Below are 12,504 nucleotides of genomic sequence, written 5' to 3' on the forward strand. Positions count from 1 at the left end.
TCCTTTCAGATGGGCATTTCCAACCTAAACCAACATCTGATGCCAAACTTAGGCTCTGGGACCAACCCTCAGACTGCAGGAGGAGTAGGGTCCACGAGAACAGCTCTTGCCTGTCTTAAGCTGACATGGGGACCCGTCTCCATCAGCTGCAGTTATTTCACACGCTACAACTGAAGTCCCAGCCACAGCAGTAAGAGGTTAGTTTAATAACTTTAATGAGTCTTGGATGTCACCTTGTCTCCTTTGGTTTTTAATGCCAATTTGAATTTTCTGGCTTGAAGAAAAACCCTTCAGACCCCCCCCACCCCATATTTGGTTCGACTGCATCCCCTAACATGCAACTCAATATTGTTTTGATGTAATTTGCCTAACCACAAACTCCCTCTCTGCAGGCATCCTTGCTTCATAAAGTAGTTTCGGATAACAGAATCTGCCAGTATTTAGCAGCAATTTAAGCTCTCCCCTCTACTACTGCTCTCCAATCTTGTCTGGCAGGACTGCTCGCATGTGTGACAAGAGGAAACGAGCATTAAGTGAAATGCAGTGAGGTGCCTGTTCAATTTTCATTGCAGAGAGCTACCAAGGGGTCTTCTAAGCATGAACGGAAAATTGTAGCATTTCTCCAGAAAAGCTCGATCATGCTGTTTTGTAACATAAGCATCAGGAGGGATATACCCTGCTTCTCAGAGAGGCTGGGTACAACTCATCACCAAACTCGTCCGTACAACCCGGGTAAAACACACTGGCACCAGTGCTTTTATGTACTCCATTAGCCAGTGGCTTAAACACTTTTGAAATCACAGTCACTCATCAGGAAGGAAAAAAATGAAATAGTTTTCCTTTGACTCTCTCTCTGATTAAAAAAAAAAAAAGAGAGGGGAAGAAAATTATTCTGAGTTTCCTCAGATATCCTTTACAGAAAAGTCCTCTGCCCACTCACTATCCAAATCTAGCCCACAAACAGCCAGAAAGAAAAGAAAATGAGACTGGAGATGAGCAAGGAGTGCGGCTCAGTATGGGAGTGGGGTCTCTTGGATAGTCTGGCCAAGCACTGAAAAGGCTCTGGCTGAGACACATGGGGTGACACAGCCAGCAGCGAAGCACCAGAAGCCTAAAGGAGGACACCCCAACATCTCTGTTCCTGCACGTCCCCAGCTGCAGCACCCAGCATGCTTCACGGCCACCCTTGAGAGGAGGGACGACGAAGAGGAAAATGGCTCTGGCGATGCCGAGTGGCTCTTTTGGCAGCCCTTTCCATGGGCAAACGCTGCGCCCGGGAACTCCCCGGGCCAGAGGCTTCACCGTTCTCCATCCTTATGGATGCCACAGCAAAACAGCTTCCAGGTTCTCATCGCTGACAAATCTGTTCGCTCTCTGCCAGGCAGTTATGAAGCTCCCAAGAGCTCCATGCAAGCCAGCAGGCAGGGCCAGGAGAACCGCCAGCCCCCATCACACACACTTACCAAGGGAAAGGCGTTGACTTGAGCACAACCACGTTATTAGCCACCAGAGAATCTGCACAGGTGAGTACCGCAGGAAACGACGTTTCCCCCCCCGCTCTCAGAAACACTGAAACTTGGTCTAGATGTTTAAAATCTGTTTAAATTCCCTGCCCTTAGGACTGTCTCCATCCACACTGCAGGGCAAAGCACTAGCAGTCTCTGCTGGCCCCAGGGACCGTGCAAAGCTGTCCCAGGGAGCTCTGCTACCCAAGCATAAGCCTGGAGCACAACGAAGCAGCTCAACACCTACGCAACAAGCAAGGAAAAGGCATTTTAAAGAGGTCTGAGCCCCCATTCTGTTTGCAGGAGCCCTAACGCGGCACAGTCTTATGAAGGGGACACGGTGCAAAGCTCAGCGTGGCCGTGCCACAACATTCACGATGAAGTTGCTGAGAAAAGCTGCTGACCCCCGTGTAGACGGGCCGGAGCAGAGCCGCAGGGAAAGCTCTGCTCCCAGCGGGGCAAAGGCTGTGCCGCTGCTGCAGTGTTATTTTTTCCCCAGCTGCCCTTTGAACGGGGAACCCAGCAGGAAGTTTATCACTTTTGCAAGCTGGCAAGTACCAAGTGACATTAACTATTAACAACAGCTGAGGTTGCCTGAGCCAATATATTGTCTCCTAATTTTTATTCTTTTTTTTTTTTTTTATAATTAAAAAGCCCTGAGCAAATTGCAAAGGGACCAGAGAACTCCCTAACCCCATCCCTCCCTCCCCACCCGGCTGGCTGCACATCCCGCCGCCCCCAGCCCCGCTCTGCCTAACCTCTCCCAGCAGGACCCTGCTGCAAGATCTGCCCGGTCACGGAGGAAAATAATCTCTTGCGATTCCCAAGGTTGGCCCCGCAGTATCGGGGATCGAGGTCCCTTCTGCTCCAAAGGGACACCTTCTCCCACACCCTGAGCCACACAAATCCAGGCCAAACCCTCAGTCTGGCCACACCAGCCCCACCATAGGGCTGGAACCACTGCTCCGAGTGAGCGGGAGAAATGCTTGAGGCAGAGCAACTACCCTTCATGTTTTCACACTTCTTTAAGACTCCCTAATAAACACCCAAGAGAAGCTCTGGCTCACCTTCTCACCATAGATTTATAAAGTTGATGCTCCCTCCTTCATCCCAGGCTTGGGCTCAGCTTAACATCTCACCATACATTTGCAACATTGATGCTCCCTCCTTCATCCCAGGCTTGGGTTCAGCTCATCTGTCTCCCCCCCCACTGCGTTCCAGAGATATATATACACCTTTATTTCCTATACAGCTGGTAACCTGAGGTAAACAGGCTGATGTGACTTCGGAGCTGGTATGGGGGGAGGCACGGGGGTCCTAAAGCCAGGAAACTCCCGCGACACATCCCGGGGGGCATTATGCAGCAGCTATTGAGCAGCATGCTAATTAATTATTAAGGAATAGGGATCTTTTGGTAAATAGTAATTGCTATACATTTGATTTACGCAGGCACTGAAACATAAGCCAGCCTGCAACTCAAACCAGAGGACGGCTGAGCACCTCAAACTCTCCAACGAGCTTCCTCACAGGAACACTGGGGATACAGGGCAACCATCGTTGGGATTTTTTTGTCACCAGCGTGCCAGAGCCTACAAAGCATTAGCTCCAATTAACCCTAATTAAAACAGAGTAGCCCAAGCGTGCTGTCTCCCTATCTCTGCTGCTGCTGCTTCAAGGCTCACACCGGAGCAGCTTAACGCAGCTCCCCACAACCAGTTTGGCTCTCGCAGACCGGTTTCTCCGCCACCCTGCCCGCTCCCACACGCCTGCCCCAGCTTCCTCCACCTTCCCAGCGGCTGCCGACCTGCCGCCCCCGGCTCTTCCCGGGGCAAACGCTCTCCCCGGAGCACGCCCGGCACCCTTCTTCCCCTTCTTCCCCTCCCGCTGACACCCACCTCTTCGGCACCGGCTTCTTCCTCTTCCTCCCGGCGTACATCCCGCCGGCAGCGCCGAGCACCTGCAGCGCCGAGCACCGGGCGGGCGGGGGCGCAGCCCGCAGCCGGTGGCCGCGCCCGGAGGCGGGGTTTAAGGAGGATGGCGGGGGGGCTGCCCCGCTCCCTTCCCCGCCCCGGCCCCCGCACCGCCTCCCCCGGGGACCTCGGACCGGCCCCCGGCGATACACCGGCCGGGGAATGGCGGATCCTGAGGCGCCCGGTCCTTTGGGTTACCGTGCCCCGGGAGCCGCCGCGCCCAGAGGGTCAGCGTCCCCAGGGAGCCACCAAATCCTGGGAAACGCCGCGCCCAGAGGGTCACCGTGCCCAGGGAGCCACCAAATCCCGGGAAACGCCGCGCCCAGAGGGTCAGCGTCCCCAGGGAGCCACCAAATCCTGGGAAACGCCGCGCCCAGAGGGTCACTGTCCCCAGGGAGCCACCAAATCCCGGGAATGCCGTGCCCGGAGGGTCACCGTCCCCAGGGAGCCACCAAATCCGGGAAATGCCTGCCCAGAGGGTCAGCGTCCCCAGGGAGCACCAAATCCCGGAACGCCGCGCCCAGAGGGTCAGCGTCCCCAGGGAGCCACCAAATCCGGGAAACACCAAATCCTGGGAAACACCATGCCCAGAGGGTCATCGTCCCCAGGGACCACCAAATCCTGGGAAACGCCGCGCCCAGAGGGTCACCGTCCCCAGAGGGCCACCAAATCCTGTGAAACACCGTGCCCACTCATGGGCTACCATCTCCAGGGAGCCACCAAATCCTGGGAAACACCATGCCCACTGGCCACCCTGCCCGGGAGCTACTGTGCCCAGGGTCACCGTCCCAGAGGGTCACCGTGCCCGAGCCACGTGCCCCAAAGTCTCCGTGCTCACAGCTCACTGTGCTTATGGGCCACTGTGCCTGTGAGCCACCGTGCGCAGGGGCCACCAAATCCGGGACACCATGCCTACAGGCCACCTCTTTTTCCTGCAAAAGATGACCACTTCAGAGCAGTTTCCGTGCACCTCTCCTGCTGCAATGCCTGCAGGATAACGTTCACCCGCAGCCTCATGTTGCTGGTCTCCATGCATCACGCTTGGTGGCCGCGTTGTCCCTCCTGCGACACACTCGCCAGCCCCAGTCCCTTCCAGAGCAGCCAGGCTGGTGTAGCCCAGGAGATGTAGTCCTGCTCAACAGCTGCAGCCAGAGAGGCAATGCGGAACTGGAGGCACCTGAATTACTGCTCTCTTTCAACATCGAGATGTTTTGCCACGCAGTCACCAGTGAAAAACAAAAAACTGAGCAGAAAGATGCAATGAAATCCTTCGTTGTCCCGCTCCGTGGAATAAACCTTCCCCTTTTTCCTAACGCTGCAGGCACCCCTGCATGCCATGACTCCAGGGCTTTGCGAGATAAGCCTCCCCACCTCCCAGAGCCTGAGCTCCTACCGGTCCCCCTCCAGGAACAGCCAGCCTCTTCTTACTTTACATTTCCTTGAGTTAATGCTGCCCAAAACTTTTGCTCTTCCACCCAAAAGCCGCCTTCAGCTGCTTTTGTGAAAACCGGGGTGACAGAGGCAGGCAACCATGAACACGAAGGACAGACTGTTAAAACAGACACAGAGACATCACATCTAACCATGGTTTGTTTTTTTACCATAAACTGTCTTAAAAATCAAGCCTGTTCGTGTCCCAGTGGGAGGAACGCATGGTGGACAACCGTGTGCTTTCACGGCTGCGTTGGTGGTATCGGCAGCTACGTGCCACGGCACAGCGTGGTGGTACGGTGGGCGGCGAGTCTGTCCTGTATTCAGCAGTGGCCACAGGAAGACTAAGAATGGGACAAGCCAATTTGATATTTCCCCTGAGGACTTCCCTGGCTTCCAACTACTTTCAGCCCAGGAGGTTTCCTGAGGCAGACATGGCTTCTACGTAGCAGTGCTCTTCCAGGCTCCCCTTGAATCTGCATAAACGTTTAGCACCGTTTGGCAACGAGTCGCACAGCCCAACCATCACGGCACGAAGCCCCACCTCCTCCGATCTGCTTTTAAAGTCTGGCTTCCCCCACTCGCGTGGTCATTTGGATCTTTGCTTGTCCTTGTTTGCCCTTCTCTTCCACCGCGTCCTTTCTGAGACGAGAAGGACGATGAGAAAACTGTGGGCTCATACTGGTGCCGGATGATGTCCTTTATTTTCTTCTCTCCACCTTTCCTCACTGCTTTCCTTTTTTTGATCCTTGCTGAGCGACATTTTCAGAGACGAGATGCCGCTCCCAAGCGGTAAGGCTCAGCTCAGAGCCCCGTGCGTTATGGGTCCGTGTGGGAGCGCATATTCCCACCTGCATCACTTTTACAGTTACCTACGCTGAACAGGACCTGCTATTTTATTGCTCCGTCCTCTAAGACCCCTTTGACATCCTCCCTAGGACGAGTAACCATCACCAAACGCAGCCTCCTCACCATTCGCACCCCATTTAGGACGTCGGTGTCGAACAGCGGAGTTTCCAGCAGAGCTTGACCTCCTGGTGCTGTGGGAACATCTCTCTTATTCCCACGTGGGTACAGAGGAGCACGGAGCGATGGTCCTCGAGAGTCAGCCCATCCCCTGCTCTGGTCACCCCTTCAGCATCCTGACAGCCCTACAGCCTCCACTGCCGAATTTTTCCTATCCTCTCACTGGACAGACTTGCCTGACGTGCCAGCGCGTTGCAGGCAGAGCTGTGAAGGACAGAAAGCCAGACCCAGACACATCGTATGTGGGTTGTTTGTTTTTTTTTTTTTTAAGCTGTTTGCAAATTCCAGGGATAAATTCTTGAAATGAAACCTGATCGCTTCTTGCCAAGGGGCAAAGCAGAAGCAGCGAGTGGTATCAAAAATGTCCCAGGTCAGCAGAGCTGATGTCAGTTTGATGGGAAGTGTGTGAACACATTTGTTTATGACCTTCCTAGACCGTACGTAGGGACGCAGTAATTTAGCCATGCTTTTTAATGAGGCGGGCAGAGATCCAGCTCAGCCCTGGAAATTGCACTCCAGTGTCTCCGTCAAGTGGAGAAGAGAAGCTGTCCCAGCCGTCAGCGCCGTGGGCTGCCCAGCTCTCGGGTGTCTCAGTGGCAGGCAGGGCTGTGGGAAGGCAGTTTCCAGAGCCTGTGGGACACCCCCAGATTTGGGAAGCGCGCACATGGTCTCTTGTTCGGTCAAAGCCCTCCCAGCCCCTCTTTACCCCCACTACTCTCCTCCCGGACTTCTCCTCCCCAGCTCCTACAAACCCCAGCGCCTTTCCAAAGCAGCTCTACATCGCTTTCCTACATCTACCGCCAGCTTTCCTTTGGGAATGTCGTGGTTTAACCCCAGCCGGCAACTAAGCACCACGCAGCCGCTCGCTCACTGCCCCCCCCACCCCTGGGATGGGGGAGAGAATCAGGAAAAAAACCTCGTGAGTTGAGATAAAGACAGTTTAATAGGACAGAAAGGAATGAAAAACAATGAGAATGATAATAATAATATGACAATAGCAATACTAAAAGAATTAAACTATACAAAGCAAATGGTGCACAATGCAATTGCTCACCACTCGTTGACCGATGCCCAGTTAGTTCCCGAGCCGCGAGCCGCCCCTCCCAGCCAGCTCCCCCAGTTTATATACTGGGCATGACGTCATATGGTATGGAATATCCCTCTGGCCAGTTTGGGTCAGCTGTCCTGTCTGTGTCCCCTCCCAGCTTCTTGTGCCCCTCCAGCCTTCTTGCTGGCTGGGCACGAGAAGCTGAAAAATCCTTGACTTAGTATAAACACTACTTAGCAACAACTAAAAACATCAGTGTGTTATCAACATTGTTTTCCTACTAAATCCAAAACACAGCACTACACCAGCTACTAGGAAGAAAATTTAACTCTGTCCTAGCTGAAACCAGGAGAGGAAAAAACCACCTGATTTACCTCTTTCCACCCACTGGGGGTGGACTTTGTGTCAGAGATGGAGCAAGACCTAGAGCGGCTTGAAGCAAACAGGCTTCGTAAGGCATCTCCTGCAAGGCAGAGTCAGGCACTGCACATGTTTCAAGCCTAAAAACCGGGAACCCTCCAGGGATGTCTCTGGCACTACTGAATGCAGCAGGGAGGGAGCTGTGAATGTCCTGCCTGAGCTCCAGGCTCCAAAATCAGTTGCCTGGAGCTGTACTGAACAAGAGGCAAAAACCATACAGCTATCCCCGTTTTCTCCCTGCTCACCTGCCTCGGATTGCTCATCACCCGCTGTACGCAGACTCACAGGGCTCTGGGTGGGAAGGGACCTCCGCAGGTCTCCAGTCCAGCCTCCCAGCAGGAGCAGGAGAGGCACGAGGCATCGAAGTGGGTCAGCAGAGGGGTTATCATCTGAAGCACACGACCCTGTGGGCGAACACCGCAGGATATCACCGGGAGCTCTCCCTGCCTGTTCACGTGGGCTCACCTGCAGGCAGGGAAGCTTTGAGATGTCGGTCAAGCACTCAAAGCAGGGCGCAGAGGGAACTTGGACAACTGAGTGTACAGATATTGAAAGAGACAGCAGCCCAACAGAAGAAAATGATCTCCCCGCTGCAAAACTGGCCCACTTGGACAAGTCAGTTCACCTGGAGATCGGCTGCCTGCTCTGTAGCCATGGGGAAGGTTGCTGTGGACATCCCTGGGTCCAGATTTCACCAACCGTGAAACTCAGCTGTGCGGCTCTATCAGAGCAAAAGGCAGAAATGAGCGTCTGTGGGTTTATACCAGTTTGCCTGTATCCGTCTCTCCTGCAAACACGGGGCTGGGAATAAGTGATGGGTGAAGGGAGAGACGCTGGCTGTCGTGCTCTATGAGAAAAGTGCCTAAACCTAATCAGGGCAGAGTAGGGGCAAACCTTCACCCAGCAAAAACTGGTAGAGCTGCCTTGTCTTTGATGATACTCATCATCTCCAGCGCGAGGACTTCTCACAGCCCCTTGTACGATAGCTAGGAAGGTCAAAAATCTGTTACTGGCTTTCAGCAGGGCACTGATTTTTGGCTGTCCAGTGCCAGACTATCCCTAGAAGTAAGTCTGACCGTGATGGCCTGAGCGCAAGGACAAGAGATGGCAGAAAGGAAACCCTCTTGTCCAGTTCAGAAGCCATGGAGATGCTCGAGCTGAAAAGGAAAAAAATAACTCATCTCTAGTGTCAAAACCGGTCCAGCATGTAATTGAAGACTTGGTGTGCTCAAGACTCAGTGCTCGGCAAGAGCGACGGCATTCCCTTCCATCCCAACTCCCTGCCAAGGAGCAACGAGAGCGGGGCTGTCCTGGGGGGCCAGATGAGCCATGGGTGCCCTCCTTGATGAAGCACCCAAGGGAATTGGTGGTGGCATGGGCAGCCTCTGGTGACAGCCCCAGGCAAGGCAACCTAAGGAGGACGGTTCAGCCTGGGGGAGCCCAGGAGCAGCAGGAGATGGAGGCTGAGCAAGAGACAAGGCTGCAGCATAGGTCCAAGGTCCGTCTGGGAGACAGGACTGGGGACAAGGCTACCTGCAGCGTCGGTCCAAGGTCCACCCATGCACAGGGAGGTTAGAGAGGGACAGAGATCGACACAGGTAGAGGTACAGCCTAAGACCGAGCCTAGGTGCTTGGGGCTGAGCTTAAATGGAGCCCACAGAGCTGTGAGCAGAGGGTGAGGTTGGCCGGGGCCACTAAGACCCACTGGGGCTTGCAGAGCTCTGGCAGAGGGTCCACCAACATCCCTCAGGCAGGGAAGTGTCCCTTATGAGGTGCTGCGGGTGCTGTGGGTCACCATGGGGCTATGTCAGGGTGACACGGAGCCAGGGCAGGGATCTTGGAGCTGGGACAGAGATGAGGAGTCACGAAGATGCCCCGGAGGCTGGGTGAGGAGGGGACGGAGTCAACGCTGAGGAGCCCCAGGGCTGGGGGTAATTACGGAGCCCAGGGTCACAGGCAGGCAGGGTTTGGGGGAGTGAAGGGGGGCAAGATCCAGGGGAGCCACGGGGGCAAGACCCTGCAGCACCTGAGGGCCAGGGCTTGCGGTGGAGGCAACGAGATGATGAGCTGGGAGCCAAGGAGGACCCCGGCACAGGCAGGGCCCGCGCTGACGGGATGCAGCCCCCCAGCCTCTGCTGGATGGGGCTCAGGACAGGGCTGGAAGCGCAGCCATCTCCCTGGCAGCACCGGCGAGGAGCTGCCCTGCTCGCCCACAAGCGATGCCAGTCCCCGAGGAGAACAGCAGGCTGGGAATTACATGACGGTTGAAAGCAGGAGGCAAAGAGAGGAAGAAATTTGATTATGGAGGAAGAAGTCAGGCAGAGACCCGTCACAGGTTAGGGAGCAGCACCGAGCCCTGCCACGTCAGCAGAGCATTGCAGGGACTAACCCTGCAGGTGAGAGCAATGGTTTTCTGCCCACCCAGCTCTCCAAGCTGGCCCGGAACGGCAGTGCATATGCTCTGCAAGGCAGCACAAGGCAGCACTAAGCCTCCGCTTGCTCCCTTTTCTGGAGGAATTTCTTTTCCAGCAAACAAAAGAGACCCCAGCCCAGCGAGCGTGGTCCTAGGTACATGGGCGATGCCTGGTGTGGGGCACAGGCGTCCCTTCCCACCCTGACATCTCCTTGATCCTTCTTCTCCCTCCTCCATTTGTTTCAACGAGGCATTTCCAAGACCTCAAAGCTCGGTCAAGAGCGGAGTGTTTGAAAGCCAGAGTCTCTGGTTCATTCAGAGGTTTCTCTGCAGTTTTCTGCTCCTTGACCAACGTAGGAGGTCAGGCTGGCCGGGCAGACGGATCTTTCCAGATGCAAAGCAAATTTGCTCCGAATGCTTTCCGAAGCAGAACCGTTTCTCCGGCGTTCCTGTTGGCAAACACAGAGTGCAAAACCAAAAAAGAAGGGGAAACAACACTGCCCACGTGGTTTCCAGCAACCATGCATTGCAGCAGTATGGAGACCGGAGCAGCTTCTACAGAGAAGATGCTTTGAATGTGATACCTCGAGATGTCAGCAGTGTCAGCAGCCTTTCCCAGAGTCTCCAGTGAGCCCTGGGTGAGACTGGGGACTTGTTGGCACTCATGTAACAGGGCACCGTGGGACAAGCCGTGGTGGCGGGCAGGGAGAAAGCAGCTTTCCTTCAGCATTACCCAGCCCCATCTTGTGGCAAGGCTCAGCAAAACCTCCAAGAGCAGCAGCGAGGTCCGCCACCGCCACGTCTGCCTGCTGTCTGGGCATCAGGGTGCTTTCCAGGAGGTGTCTTCTCCTCCCCTATGGTTAAGGCATCCCCTTCTCCTCCAGCACCCCCAGTCCCAGCCGCAGGCAGGAGCGGTAGGGTTGGCCTAAGCTGCAGCCAGCCAGCTCCGGTGCGTGCATGAGGAGCTTGTCCTTGGCTGCCGTCACCTGAGCCCCGAGCCCGCTGCGGGGTTTGTGCAAACAGGCTGGGCACCTCTTGACCGCAGAAGGACGCGTCGGTGAGTTATCCCCCGTCTCCTCTCATTGCCACCTCATTGTGGCCTCCACTCCCAGTCCATCTTTCAGTTCTGGAGGCCACCAATGTAGTTCACCCCCATCCCTGCTGAAGGAGGCCCAGGCAGCTCTGACACAAGCAGAGAGCAACGGTGAGAAGCACCAGGCAGACGGTGCTCCATGGTGGCCGAGCAACCCCGGGCTGGGAGCGGCTGGTGGCACCACAAAGAGTGACAAATGCATATGGGGGTTGGTGGACCTTCACCATCCTCTTCTTTGAGAACGGCGAGAATCCAGACAGGGATGGGACCACTCAAAGGTGCCAGTATGGAAGGTGTCATGCTGTCCCCAGCTAGCCATGGCTAGCAAACACAACCCAAATCAAAGGCCCAAAGCATATGGCAGAAAGCGTTTTAGATGGGGAACTGGATGCTGTCCCAGATCACGGGCTCCCATACAGCTAGACAAGGAGGTAGATTTTGATTCCCACCTCTGATAGCCAGACACCGGGCCTTCATTGTAAGAGCCTGCCCATGCGGGTACCCACCAGTCTGGAAGGGGGAGCGATGGTCTTGCAGAGGCAGGGGCAGCACACAGGCTGCATCCTTCACATCTGATTACATGGCGGCTGGTGGAAAGCGACACGACGGACACGACATGGCTGGTGTCTGGTCACATCCTATTGCGGCAGCAGAACCAGGAATAAGCAGTTAATCTGCAGCGAGACGCGGCTTGCTTCCCCAAAGCTCAAGCCCTGGACATCCCACTCCTCTTGACTCACGGACCCAGTGGGCAGGGAGACCATGAGGGGCTTTGGCACGAGACCTCCTGTCCATGGCGGCCGAGGGGGTCAATGCCTGAGGAGCCACCGGGGACGTCGGTGCAGCGGTGTCGTTGTCCCACCGCCTTGGGACTTGCTGAGGGAACAACATTTGCCAAGGAAGTGACCTTCTAAGGGCGAGGAAGCCGAGGTTTGCTGCGTGCGGGAGAGGCCAGGAGTTCCTTCCTCCTGGCGCTGCCCGCCCCCCTGCCAGCTCTGCCTGTACCGGGACTCCCCCAGGGCAAACTTGGCGCCAGAGAAAGAGCAAGGTTTCCCTCTCTCGCCCCTGGAGCTCCCAACACACGGCATGCTCGTCTGCGAGGCGATGCGCTCCCGCCTGCCCGCTGCCTGCCCGCTGCCTGCCCGCTGCCTGCCCGCTGCCTGCCCGCTGCGGGCAGAGCCCACACGGCGCGGCTCAGCGTGGCGGGGGCGTGGCCGGCGGCTAGGGGGCGTGACCGCGGGGGAGTGGCCGAGGGCGGAGGGCGGGGCGATCCGCGCCCTCATAGCCGCCCCGCACGGGCTGCTGTACCCGGCTGCCTTGACGTCATCTCTCCGCGCCCCCCCCCGCCCCTTTCCGTCGCGGCGGGGCCGGCCGCGTCTCCTCGGCGCCGCCATGTCCTTGTGGCTGACCAAGCTCGGCCCGGCCGCGGCCGCCGCCGCTCGGGGCCGCCTGGGGAGCGCCGTGGTGCCGGCGGTGAGCGGGGCCGGGGAAGGGGGAGGTCTCTGCGCCCAGCCGCCGTTCCCCTGGCTGCGGCGGCCGCCCCTCAGCGTGGCCGGGCGAGCTCACCTTGGGGTGCCCGGCCGCTCCGGCCTCCCCGC

At 56.6% G+C, this 12,504-nt stretch overlaps 2 protein-coding genes across 3 annotated transcripts in view; one reads left to right on the plus strand and one right to left on the minus strand.

Annotated features, from left to right (window-relative positions):
- The window catches only part of LOC127018445 (aryl hydrocarbon receptor-like), a 29,504-nt gene extending 26,063 nt beyond the window's left edge, over positions 1-3,441 (minus strand). The window contains exon 1 of the mRNA XM_050900056.1: positions 3,401-3,441. Within this exon, the coding sequence (XP_050756013.1) occupies positions 3,401-3,441 (41 nt within the window). The remainder of the gene's footprint in view (positions 1-3,400) is intronic.
- An 8,857-nt stretch (positions 3,442-12,298) lies between these two features.
- Positions 12,299-12,504, plus strand: part of NDUFA10 (NADH:ubiquinone oxidoreductase subunit A10) — a 43,487-nt gene continuing 43,281 nt past the window's right edge. The window contains exon 1 of one of the 2 annotated variants that reach the window (XM_050900294.1): positions 12,299-12,379. In XM_050900294.1, the coding sequence (XP_050756251.1) occupies positions 12,299-12,379 (81 nt within the window). The remainder of the gene's footprint in view (positions 12,380-12,504) is intronic. The other variant, XM_050900295.1, reaches the window with a different exon arrangement.

This window comes from Gymnogyps californianus, chromosome 7 (assembly GCF_018139145.2).
Source record: "Gymnogyps californianus isolate 813 chromosome 7, ASM1813914v2, whole genome shotgun sequence".
Lineage (NCBI taxonomy): Eukaryota > Metazoa > Chordata > Aves > Accipitriformes > Cathartidae > Gymnogyps > Gymnogyps californianus.